At 42.9% G+C, this 13,456-nt stretch overlaps 1 protein-coding gene across 2 annotated transcripts in view; it reads right to left on the minus strand.

The window, feature by feature from the left end:
- The window catches only part of LOC137420982 (G2/mitotic-specific cyclin-B2-like), a 74,915-nt gene that overhangs the window by 30,357 nt on the left and 31,102 nt on the right, over nucleotides 1-13,456 (minus strand). For both annotated transcript variants that reach the window (XM_068106565.2, XM_068106564.2), the window contains exon 6: nucleotides 12,158-12,394. In XM_068106565.2, the coding sequence (XP_067962666.2) occupies nucleotides 12,158-12,394 (237 nt within the window). The remainder of the gene's footprint in view (nucleotides 1-12,157; nucleotides 12,395-13,456) is intronic.

Consider the following 13,456-nt stretch of genomic DNA (forward strand, 5'->3'; position numbering starts at 1 on the left):
GAATCACCCTGCCTGTGATTCACCCATGACAGGTTATAGCTGGGTCGGGATTCAAACCCAGGCTGGACAGTTTAGAGTCAAGTGTGCGTACCTCCAGTCCAGGCCATCCTGCCAACTTGTATGCTGCATACAGGTGAAATATAAAGCGCGAGATATTTTTATATATACTGTATATTAAAAAAAAAATTGGTGTGGTTTTTGGCGGGCTGGAACGGATTAATAGCATTTCAATGCATTTTAATGGGGAAATTTAATTTGAGAAACGAGCAAATCGAGTTACGAGCTCGGTCACAGAACGAATTAAACTCGTAGGTCAAGGTTTCACTGTATATCTATATATATATATATATATAGGAATAAATCAGGTACATCAGGTACATTAGCATGCACTGCAGCCATGTGATGCCTAATTAACCAATAAAATGACCATGTGAGATATGCTTGCATTTTTGAATATTCAATCAAAAGCACATTTGAGACCGATAAGTGAGTAGTGGTAATACCAAGTGCAACTTGCAATCGAATGATTGCATGAGATTAAAGTTGTGTGGATGAGTCAAAGTGACCATGTATGAGAATTGTCAACTCAATTTAACATCCATGTAATTGTGTGTTCCATGATTATTGTGGAAATACTCATGCTGAGTAACATTATGTGCAATGCTAACAAACAAAATTAGTCAACTTCCGTTACCAGGGACGATACTACCTACAACTACAACTACAACGACTACGACTATGACTACAAGCATTTTAAGGTCATTTTCCCTGCTAGAGCGGGGGTTAGCCTTGTGGTCCCCATGACAATCTTCTCCATTTTGCCCTATTTTCTGCATCTCTCCTTGTTAACCCCCTTGCCCGCATTTCTTCTTCCACCATCTTTAGCCAAGTCTTTCTCGGTCTTCCCCGTCCTCTACTTCCTTCTACATTCATTTCCATCACTCTTCTCAACCAGTCACTTTCATCCTACCTCAACTCATGACCAAACCATATCAACCTGTTTCTCTTCACAGCATCAATCACAGGCTCTATTCCCATCATCTTTCACAATTCATCATTTGTCTTCCTCTCTCTCAACGACACTCCACACATCCACCGAACCATTCGCATTTCCACCCTTTCCAGCCTTCGTTGCTGCTCTACGTTCGTTACCCATGTCTCGCTCCCATAAATCATAACACTTCTCACACATGCAGCATACACCTTTCCCTTCAGCTTCAACGATACTCCCCTACTCATCAGCACGCCACTCAGTTCCCGAAACTTCTTCCATGCACATCTCTCTCGCAACCGTTGCCAAGTCTGATCCAACTTCTCCATTCAGTATGTCTCCTAGGTACCAGGGCCCGTATTCATAAACGTTCTTATGTTAAGTATACTTTAACTCCAAGTGTGACACTTACCTAGGACTAAGACTTATGTCGGTATTCATAAATTACCTTAGGTGTTACACCTCACTCAGTGTGACACCTACAGTCACGTGAAAAAGTAAGTACACCCTATGTAAAGTTGACTTTTTCAACATATTTCAACATACAGCTATTTGATCTTCATTTCAATAATATTGATAGATAAAGGTGATATAATATAACAAATATCATGAAACATTTACATTTTGTAGTCCATTGTAAAATTTAAATAAACATAAATGCAAATTTCGCATGTGGAAAAAGTAAGTACTCCCTTGGATCTAATAGGTGGTATTGCCCCCTTTGGCAAAAACAACCTCAAGTACCCGTTTCTTATAACTGTCTGCCAGTATCTGACATCGACTAGGAGAAATTTTTGCCCACTCCTCCATGCAGAATTATTTCAGCTGTGCGATGTTTGAGGGGTTTCTTGCATGCACAGCTCGTTTCAAATCCCCCCACAACATCTCGATGGGATTTAGATCCGGGCTTTGACTTGGCCATTCCAGAACCCTCCATTTCTTGATTTTCAGCCATTCCTTGGTGGATTTACTGGTATGTTTAGGGTCATCGTCATGTTGCAAGGTCCACCCTCGGTTGAGCTTCAACTTTCCGATAGATGGCCTCACATTATCCTCAAGCACCCTCTGGTGCAATGAAGAATTCATAGTGGATTCTATGATGGTGAGCTGCCCAGGCCCTGATGCAGCAAAGCTGCCCCAAACAATAATATTTCCACCACCATGCTTTACAGTTGGTATCAGGTTATAAAAAAAAAAAAAACAACCTTTAGAGGCCATTTTTCCCCGCAAAGCGGGGGTTGGCCTTTTTCGGGAACCATGGTTGTTGTTGTTTTTTTTGGTCCCCTTTTTGAACCAATGTTTCACGGCCGGATGCCCTTCCTGACGCCAACCCTTTTTGCCGCCTTTAACAACAAACAGGGAATTACCAGTGAACTGGTACTCAATTAGCCGACCTCGGAAGGATGACAGGCTGAGTCAACCCCCCTGGCATTAATTCAGCGATCGATTGGTATCATTCAGTTGATACCATTGATACCATTCAGTTGATATCATTCAGATTCAGTTGGTATCAGGTTCTTGTGGTCAAATGCTGTCGTTGGTTTTCGCCAATCATGTCTTCTGGTACTGTGGCCAAATATCTCTACCTTCGACTCATCTGTGCAGAGCACATTGTTCCAGAAGTGCTGGTCTTTGCCAAGGTGTTCATTGGCAAACTTTAGTCTTGCCCTGATGTTCTTTCTGGACAGCAAAGGTTTCCTCCTGGCACACCTCCCATGTAGATCAAATTTGTGCAGCCTCTTTCTAATGGTAGACTCGTGCATTTTGACATCAACAGTGGCAAGAGCTACCTGTAGGTCCCGTGATGACATTCTGGGGTTCTTAGAGACTTCTTTCAGCATCTTGCCGTCTGCTCTCGGGCTGAACTTGCTGGGGCGGCCTCACCTGAACAAGTTGGCAGTTGTTTGGAATCTTCTCCACTTGTGGATGATCTTCCGGACAGTCGAATGATTGATTTCAAATTGTTTGGAGATCTTTTTAAATCCCTTCCCAGACTCGTAGGCATCTATAACCTTCTTTCTGAAGGCCTCAGAGGGCTCTTTTGATCTAGGCATGGTGACTCCGCACACTTCAACAACAAAGAGCAAACCAAACTAATTGTCTGAGGTTTAAATAAGCCAGGTTCCTCCAAGATACTCTCCAACGATGATCTCATCATTTTCACCTGAGCTGGTGCACCTGATTCTAATTTTAGGTATTTGAAGTAGTGATAAATGTAGGGGTGTACTTACTTTTTCCACATGCGAAATTTGCATTTATGTTTATTTAAATTATACAATGGACTACAAAATGTAAATGTTTCATGATATTTGTTGTATGATGTCACCTTTATCTATCAATATTGTTGAAATGAAGATCAAATAGCTGTATGTTGAAATATGTTGAAAAAGTCAAAACTTTACATGGGGTGTACTTACTTTTTCACGTGACTGTAAATATAGGCATCACACCTAACCGTTTTGACTGGCCGTTGCTAGGGTTAATGATCACATTTCTTGCACGATTGTGTCAGTTTCTGTTTGGCTGAGTGCCATGACATAAGGACGGGACTACATAACTGGGTGCAAAACCAAATGCTATTGTTTATCTCAACATCCTGTGAAGACAATGAAAGCGTCTTTTCCATGGTCCCATTCCTCTTTCCACCAAACACCTTGTTTTCTTGTGAGCTCTATTGTATCTACGTTGCTGCGGCGTATTTGGGTTGAGAATTGGCGTCATTAACCATGGCCGCACGGGGTACCCACCGTCACCTAATAGCACTTCATCACCATTCCGTTCCTCGAATATTGTTGAAAGTCCACTTTCCCTCAGAATAACTGAGTCGTGGGTACTTCCCGGCCACTTGGCAACGACATTGATGAATCGGTATCTAGCATCCATCACTACTTGAGTGTTTATTGAATAATAGTTTTTTCCGGTTAACATATCGCCACTCGTGCTGGGTGGGACCTAAAATCCAAACGTGTGTCCCGTCAACTAGGCCAAGAACACCGGGAAAATTAGCAAAAACATGAAACTCTTCAACTATGGTGGGAATGTCTCGATCCTTTGGAAATTTCATGACAGCCTGCAGTAAAGGAAGCAATGCATGGGTGACTTGAGAGACAACTCGACTCATCGTTGGTTGTGATACATGCACTGTATCTCCTGCTGTCAGCTGAAAGGCTCCGGTCGCATAGAAACGTATAGCTGCCAAAATCTTAAGTTCCCTTGGCAATGCCTGGTTTCGCAATGTCAATGGATCAAGATAATCACCAATAACATCAATAACATCCAAAATCGCTTGCCGGTCAAGGCGGTATCGTTGGTGTAGTTCGACATCGTACTCATCTAGCGGATGAAGTCGGTCACGAAATACTCGTTCTCGACGAATTGCACGCCGTCAAACCAGCCGTTCTTGTGCTATCAGAAGCAATGCAGCCATTCCTCTTCACTGTCTGGTCGAAAGTGGACAGAATATACAGTGTGTGGCCAATTTACGTTTACTTAAGACACACCTGGAGGTGTCTCAAATATAAGAATGAAGTTGAGTGTAATACATTAGGTAAGTAGCATATTGAATACCACTTGTTTGTAAAACCGAATTTAGGAGGTACTTAAGTGTTATACTTAGACTTAAGTACGTTTATGAATACGGGCCCAGGGACTTAACTATTTTACATATATTAAAGAAAAAAAGAAAAAGAAGAAGATCCTCCATTTCCACAATTAAAACAATTGGTTTGGCTGAAGTCACGATCTCACCTGTTACTATGACGGACAGGACATCGGCAATTTTTCTGTCACGGGCATCGGCTGGATGGAGTGAGTGCGAGTGCTGATTGCAGCAGTGAATATATCCCAAAAACCTGGAATAACCTTCACTCTTTCAGGGAGGAATTTGAATAAACAAATTAAAGACAAGTACACATACATTCAAAGTACACCGCCCCCATGCCAAATAATTAAATATCCTACAGCGCGGCATTGCCGGGGCGCCTCCGGCGCCTGGCAATACCGCAGTGCAGCTCATTGAGGCTGCATTGGGAGGGAGAGGTGTACACTAATTGATTGATTAATTGTATAATTAAAATCAATAAAAGACTATCACAAAATATTTTCATAATCAATTGGCTAATTGCATAACTAAACCACTAGTGCTTCATCCGAAGATGTATCTTTTAGAAATTTAATTAAATAAGTCATTAATAAAAAATTAAATAATTAATTGATTAATCAATAAATAATTAATCGATTAATCAATAAATAATTAATCGATTAAATGATTAATCAATAAATCAAAAATATCCTTGATGGCCACATCACTTGGTCACTGTCATGTCCAAATATTAGCTTCCCAGCTCAAAAGGTGCCTGAGATATTGGCCAAATGAGAAAGAAAATAAATAAATGAGTAATAATGAAAATAAATAAATAATAATCATTAAAAAAATTAAATTATTAATCAATTCGGTCAGAGAACACGTAAACCACCACCATTTCATCAGAATCTAACTTTAAAAAAAAAAAGTTTTTTAGTCATTAATCGAATAATTAAATAATTAATCGATTAATTGATTAATTAATAAATCAAAAATATCCTTTGCAGCCAAATCACCTGGTCATTGGCATGTCCAAATATCAGCTTCCTCACTCAAAAGGAGCCTGAGTTAATGGTCAGAAGAGAAAGGAAATTTGCTTAATTAAATAAGTACTTAATTAATCGCTAATAATTAAATAACTCCTCAATTAATTGATTATTCAAAAAACAAAAAATACGGTTTTTGACAAAGGACTTGCTCACTACTGTGCCGAAATTTCAGCTTCCTAGCTCAAAGGATGGCTGACATATCGCCCGGACAACCAAGAAAACAAGAAAACAAACAGAGTGAAAACCGAGTACTCCCTTTCAGCGTGCGTCACTGCCGAGCCCCCTTCGGTGCCCAGCAATGACGATTTGCAATGCTTGGAGATGGCATAGGAAAGGTGCGGTGTACAAAAATGTTGAACTATAGACACTTCGAGACGTGCATAAACACTTTAAAAATACCCGGTAGTCATCACGTGACAGGTAGAAAAACATTTTTGGCTCTAACTTGGGAATCATTACAGCAATTAGCTCAAATCGGGTATTAAATTATTATATTATTTTTGAAACTCAAAAACAACCTCTCTGAAGCCCTCCAAATTCATACCAATTAACCAATTGACTTTGAAAGCCTCGAGAACAGGAAAATGATCGCTCGCACAATATGTATTTTGCTGTTTTGAATGAAATTTGCTTTTCACACAGACAGTTTCCCAGTAACCAAAACATCACATGGCTGCAGTCAGGAAGGGCATCCGGCCATAAAAACATTGCCTCAAAAAGGGAACCATGACAATTACAATTACATATGGGCAGGGGCCGAAAGTACCCCGTGGGGGACCTCACTCCCTCTCGTCCCACCCAACTCAAGGTGGGGAACCCGATAGAAGAAAGGGTGGAAATCACTCCATTTATGACAAAACGTCTGATGCCCCACGTGGAGTTCGGTTTCTGAGGTTTGGGACATGGAATGTCGGGACAATAACAGGGAGATAAGGAGAAGTGGTGGAAGTATTGGTCAGAAGAAGAGTGGACATATGTTGTGTACAGGAGACGAGATGGAAGGGAAGTGGTGTGAGAATGGTGAAGGGTAGGCAGCGACAGAAATGCAAGTTTGTGTGGCAAGGGTGCCCGGAAAGTGTGCATGGTGTTGGTGCCCTGTTTTCTGGGGAGTTTGTAGCCAGTATGGTGAGTGTGACCAGAGTGAGTGAAAGGTTGATGATGGTGAAAATGATGATTGGAAAGCTCTTGGTGAACGTCATCTCAGGATATGCTCCGCAAGTTGGTCGGAGCGATGAAGAGAGGGACAAGTTCTGGTGTGCGATAGAGAAGCTGATCGAAAACGTGAAAGATGACGACGTTGTTGTGGTTGGAGGAGACCTAAATGGACATGTGGGAAGGAGTATAGACAGTTTTGAGGGAGTTCATGGGGGTTACGGATATTGGGTGAGGAATAGAGAAGGGGAAAGGATTTTGGAGTTTGCTGATGGAGCTGGCTTGTCGATTTGTAATACTCAGTTTATGAAATGAAAGATAGTCTGTTGGGAGCCATTGGTGAGGTATGTGGATGGCCGAAAGGACCACCGAGGCACTCAGAAACATGGTGGTGGGATGATTAAGTTGGAAAGAGGATTGACGAGAAGAGGAAGAAGTTCAAGGAGTGGCATAAGGCAAAGGGTACGGGGGCAGAAAAGGCAGAGCATGAAAGTTATAAGGCAGCCAAGAAGGCTGCAAATAAAGAGGTAGCAAAGGGGCAGGAGGCATGTAGGAAAATGTTCGGAGAATGCTTGGATTCGGAAGAGGGTCAGAGAGCGGTATTCAGGATTGCAAAGCAGATAGCGAAAGAGGTGCGATATGATGGGGTGAGTTGCTTGAAGGATGAAGTGGGACAAATCTTGTGGACCCAGATGGAATTAAAGGAAGATGGAAGAGATATATGGAAATGCTGCTGAATGCAGAGAATGAATGGGATGGCAACATCAAGGGTAACCCAGTTTTAGGAACGGCAGAGAAGATAACTGAGAAGGAAGTTGAGGAAGCGATAAAAGCAATGGAGTAAAAAAGTGGGAGGGTCAACGGGAGTTGTGGGAGATATGTTGAAGGCAGCAGGAAGTTGGGGTGTGAAGAGAATGACAGATATCTGTAATCTGGTGGTGAAAGAAGGCAGCATTCCAGTGGATTGGGAACCGAGTACCCTCGTCCCTCAATACAAGGGGAAAGGTGACCCTCTGGACTGTGGCTCGTATCGAGTGATAAAGTTATTGGAGCATGGAATGAAGGTATTGGAAAGGGTGTTGGAGAGAAGGATAAGGAAGAAAGTGAGGATCGGCGAAATGCAGTTTGGATTTATGCCAGGAAGAGGAACGACAGTCGCGCTTTTTATTGTAAGGCAGTTGCAGGAGAAGTACATGGAGAAGAGGAAGAAGTTGTTTCTTGGGTTTGTTGATTTGGAGAAAGCATTCGATAGGGTTCCACGTGAAGTAGTGACATGGGCATTGAGGAAGCTAGGAGTGGAGGAATGGTTGATCAGAGTGGTGATGGCAATGTATGAAAGAGCGCGCACAGCTGTAAGGACGAAGGACGGGAAGAGTGGTGAGTTTGAGGTGAAGGTCGGAGTGCATCAGGGGTCAGTACTAAGTCCACCACTATTTGTAGCTGTGGTGGAGGTGCTGGCTCAGAACATAAAGGAGGGTTTACCATGGGAGTTGTTGTATGCCGATGATCTGGTGTTGATTGCGGAAAGTATGGATGGACTAAAGGAGAAGATGAACAAGTGGAAGGAATGTCTGGAGACAAAAGGTCTGAAGGTGAATATCGGAAAGACAAAGGTGACGGCAAGTGGTAAAGCATGTGGTGAGGTGGAAAGAACTGGGACATGGCCGTGTGCTGTGTGCAGAAAGGGTGTCGGAGTGAACTCCATTCAATGTACAATGTACGCTGAGTGGGTTCATCAAAAATGTAGTGGTCTGAGAGGGTCATTAACCAGTGTGGCAGCTACATTCAAATGTAAGGTGTGCACAGAGGGAGCTGCAGATGGAGGAAATGTTGAGTTGGATCTTGGAGACGGCGTGAAGCTGGAAGGTGTGAAAACATTTTGCTACCGAGGAGACATGCTGAATGGAGAAGGTGGATCAGACTCAGCAACGGTTGCTGGAGTGAGATGTGCATGGAAGAAGTTTCGGGGAACTGAGTGGCGTGCTGAATAGGAGGGGAGTGTCGCTGAAGCTGAAGGGAAAGGTGGATGCTGCATGTGTGAGAAGCGTTATGATTTATGAGAGCAAGACATGGGTAATGAACGTAGAGCAGCAACGAAGGCTGGAACAGATGGAAATGCGAATGGTTCGGTGGATATGTGGAGTATCGTTGAGAGAGAGGCAGACAAATGATGAATTGTGAAAGATGATGGCAATAGAGCCTGTGATGGGTGCTGTGAAGAGGAACAGGTTGAGGTGTCAAGTGTTGAGGAAGGATGAAAGTGACTGGTTGAGAAAAGTGATGGAAATGAATGTGGAAGGAAGTCGTGGATGGGGAAGACCGAGAAAGACTTGGCTAAAGGTGGTGTAAGGAGAAATGTGGCCAAGGCGGTTAACAAGGGGAGATGCAGAAAATAGGGCAAAATGGAGAAGATTGTCATGGGGCCCACAAGGCTAATCCCCGCTCTAGCAGGGAAAATGGCTTTTACAATGCCTGTTGTTGTTGTTGTCGAACACATACAAGTATGAAACGCTTCATTTTATATCCGTCAATAGCTCATCGTTTGTTTGAAAATGACAGGATGCTGTGCCGTTCGATTAGAGCGCGATTTAAAAATGTATCGATTCAGTCACCAACGGCAAGGTATCAGCTTAATGTGTACACAATGTACTATGATGTCATTATTTACCACTAATTCTAGAGAGCTTCGTAAGTGAACCTCTATGCCAATTGCATGTATATGTAAATCCATTCAAAATTTCAGTTTCATTTCAAATTTCACAAAAAAAAAAATTTCAAAATTTTCCCCATTCCCTTGGGAACAAAATTTCATGTCATTTCAAATGTCCCTTCCATGATCCACCATCTTGACCCTTCCATGATCCACCATCTTGTCCCTTCCATGATCCGCCATCTTGCTCACGTGATCTTGCTTTGGTCTGGCGCGACCGATAAATTATTTTCACCTGGTGATTAAAATCAATAAATTACAATACAGTACTGTGCAGAACGGATTTTGAATTCGAAACCACTCATCATTTATGCCAGCTACACCGACTTCTTTTTTCCACCAGCTACACCGGCTTTTTTTTTTCCACCAGCTACAACGACTTTTTTTTCCACCAGTTACACCGGCTTCATTCAAGCCAGGTACACCGATTTCAGTACGTACCTGCCAGTCGGACCTATGTACCTGGTCCAGTCGACGAAGTCTAGACTATATAGCCTGCAGTAGGTAAGTCCTGCATTCTATCCCAATCTATCCATTCAATAAAATTAATGTGAATTTTAATTCTAAGCCCAAGATCAAACAACCTAGCCTAGCTAGGCCTAGGCCTACAGATGTTTGCGAGGGCTGCGTACTCGATCAACTGAGCATTGTCGACGAAGCTCTCACTCTACGCAATGTGCATTCATATTAAATTGGTTATAGTCCAATTTTGCACATGCACATAATCTTGGAAGCTAAAGAGCATCAAAATTGTTCGAATGATAATTGGTGCAACAGGAATGATGACGAAGAACCTCTACTCACTGAGATTTTAAAAACGATCCCTGGGAATATTACCACAAATGAACTACAACTAGAGGCAATCCAGGGTTCAGTGACAATCCTGAAAAGAGCCTTTGGAACAAAACTGCAAAAGGTGAACAGCTTGGTCCATGAACTGTGATCTTTACTGAAGAGGAGGAGACATACTCCTGGGAGGACTCCATTCCACCTCCTGAAACCCGCAAAATGTAGATAACTAACGACACACACAGACACAGATACAGACACACACGTTGTCTGTCTTCCCACAATGCATTTGAAATGCTGCCAATTGGTTATTTTTCATTTTTCATTTCACTTTCTGTGACAATATAGGTCAACTTGATTGGCCCTTCAAATTCTTTAAATGAGCATCTGGGTTAAAGTGGATTTCATGCAGCCGTTTGTGGAGTAACATAATTCAATACAGCCATACGTATTTTGCCCTCGAGACAAATCCAACATCCGCCACCCAAAGATGCACCACCATTTCACAGTGGTCGATACAAGTAGCTCAGAGGGAAACACAATTAACTTTTTTTAAATCCAGGATATTATTTAAATTGATCGATTAACTTAAACATTTAAAATCATTTGGGACAGGAACTTTTGCTTGTGCTTTTACCACAGTGAATCAAGTTATTTTAAACATTGTAAAATGTCCTGAAAAAAAAGTGATGTACCACCAACCCAGCTATGCACCCCGACTATAAAAAAAAACCACCTTTAGAGGCCATTTTTCCCCGCAAGCGGGGGTTGGCCTTTTTCGGGAACTGTGGTTGTTGTTGTTTTTCGGTCCCCTTTTTGAAGCAATGTTTTACGGCCGGATGCCCTTCCTGACGCCAACCCTTTTTGCCGCCTTTAACGACAAGCAGGGAATTACCAGTGAGCTGGTACTCAATTTGCCGACCTCGGAAGGATGACAGGCTGAGTCAACCCCCCTGGCGTTAATTCAGCGATTGACCGGGATTCGAACCCAGGATCCTAGGATCCTAAGCCGGCACCCTAGCCGCTAGCCCAACAATCCCGACCCCGACCCGACCCCGACAACAACCCCGACTATGAAGTTTATTATTTCTTTTTCCAAATAAGTGCAACCTGCCACATGGTCGGGTTGTCGGTGACAACACCGACACCCTCGCCCCCCCAACCCCTCCCCACCCCCAACTCTGGCTTTGCTTGTGGGAAGGGTGACTGACACCCTGCCAGGACGAAAAACAACACCTGGAAAAGAGCAGATGAGCCCCTGCAGGGAGCAAACAGCCATCCAGTACGGAGATGGTGCCTCCTAAAAAAAATTAAACACCCATCCAGTTTGGACCGGTTCAATTCATACCTGCTTCCTTGCTTGAAAGGGATAGAGCACCGACAATCCCCATCGGTTGGCATCCATGGGGATGAGGAAATTCCTCTTGGGGAAATGCCCCCAGGTGAGTACGGTGAGAAAAGTGGCGCCATTGTTACGTCGCTGGTATCCAGACTATCCAGGGAAGCTCAGTGTCCGTGTGTGTGCCCGTGTGTGTTTCCTATTACAAGTCTTAGCCCCAAGTATTAAAAAAAAAAAGTAGGGGGGAGGGTGTTTGTAGGAAATTTGAAAGCAATCTGTCGCGTGTTCGCAATATACAAGGGCATATACATGTTCGCAAAGCAATTTGAAAGCAGGAGAGATCGATTTTGTCTGCATCGACATCGTGAAACACCGATTTAGTCATATCAACCAATACACTTCCATTGTGCTTTGCTCCACTCACACAAACACTGATCAATTTACAAGTCCACGGCAGTCTTGGCTTGACCTGCAATTTGTACAAGCTCCAAAACGATCCTGTTGATGCACGGTCCATTAAAAATAAGTTTTTCTTTAGTCATACCTTCGCTGCCATGGTCGCACGTCGGAGGAAGTGAAGGGGAAGTGGACGGCCAAGGTTGAAATCTAGTTCCCTCAGCATGACTCTTTCCATCTTGCGGATCTGGATTTTCTGGAAGGCATTATCTGTGATGTACACAAAGTCTTCAATTGGCGGTGCATATATTTCCTCATACTTGGAGGCAATAAACATGCCTGTGACCCCGACAAGCTGCAGTTCTTTCGCCAATACTCGGTGCTTCTACAGGGTTTGAAGCATGGTGGGAAAAAAAATGAATAAAACAATTAAAATCAATAAATAAACTTCAGGTATGATAAGTAAATATATAGATTTAAAAACCCAGGAAATATATGTACACGTACACACACACACACACACACACACACACACACACACACACACACACACACACACACACACACACACACACACACACACACACACACACACACACACACACACACACACACACACACACACACACACACACACACACACACACACCACAGTCAGCAGAATCCGCGTATTCACGGTTGATAAAATGCAACATGTTTCTCTATTCGCGGAAAAATGTCCCGCAAAATCAGGTGGTTTTTTTCCCTATTCGCGGCCATGTTCTGCAAACTCTCGCGGTTTTTCAAGGGCGCAAAAAATATATATTTCGCGACCGCTTAGCTTGAAACATTTATAAAACCCATCTTTTAGCAGCCAAACATAAAGCACCTGGACATACACAAAAAATATATATACGAGCCACGAGCATTACCTGCTGTGTGATATGCGTTTCCATGGCTTTTGCTGCCGCGAATTTTAGCTCGACTATAATCGAGAGCTTCGCGGGACATCCCACCAGATGTGTAAACAAGTCAACTCGGTGAATTATGGAATGCAAACGCTTCATTAAATCGATTACAGTTTGCAATTTACAGTAAAGTATCATCAGAGATGTTACACAATGAAAACGCTTCGGGAGATGTTCCATCGGTGACTAAAACATGTCAATCCCGCAAATTATAGATATGTAAATGTTTCATTAAAACTATTATTGAAATTAAGAGATAGGCTCAATACCCACAATGCTCGCAATCCTTCATAAACAGACCGTGTCCTGGATCTCAATCATGCTTCTCGTCCCGTTGCTTTGAACTGCGTTTTTGACTCTCGCTCTGCTCATCGTTCAATCACGGCTCCCAAGCGCAAGACCAGTGTCGGAGACGTGTTGACTACCAAGAGGCAGAAGAAAGTCATGAGCCTTAGCAAGAAAGTGGAGCTGATCGACCGGCTTTCGAGAGGAGAGAGTGC

This window comes from Myxine glutinosa, chromosome 2 (assembly GCF_964187855.1).
Source record: "Myxine glutinosa chromosome 2, kmMyxGlut1.1, whole genome shotgun sequence".
In the NCBI taxonomy this organism is placed as follows: Eukaryota; Metazoa; Chordata; class Myxini; order Myxiniformes; family Myxinidae; genus Myxine; species Myxine glutinosa.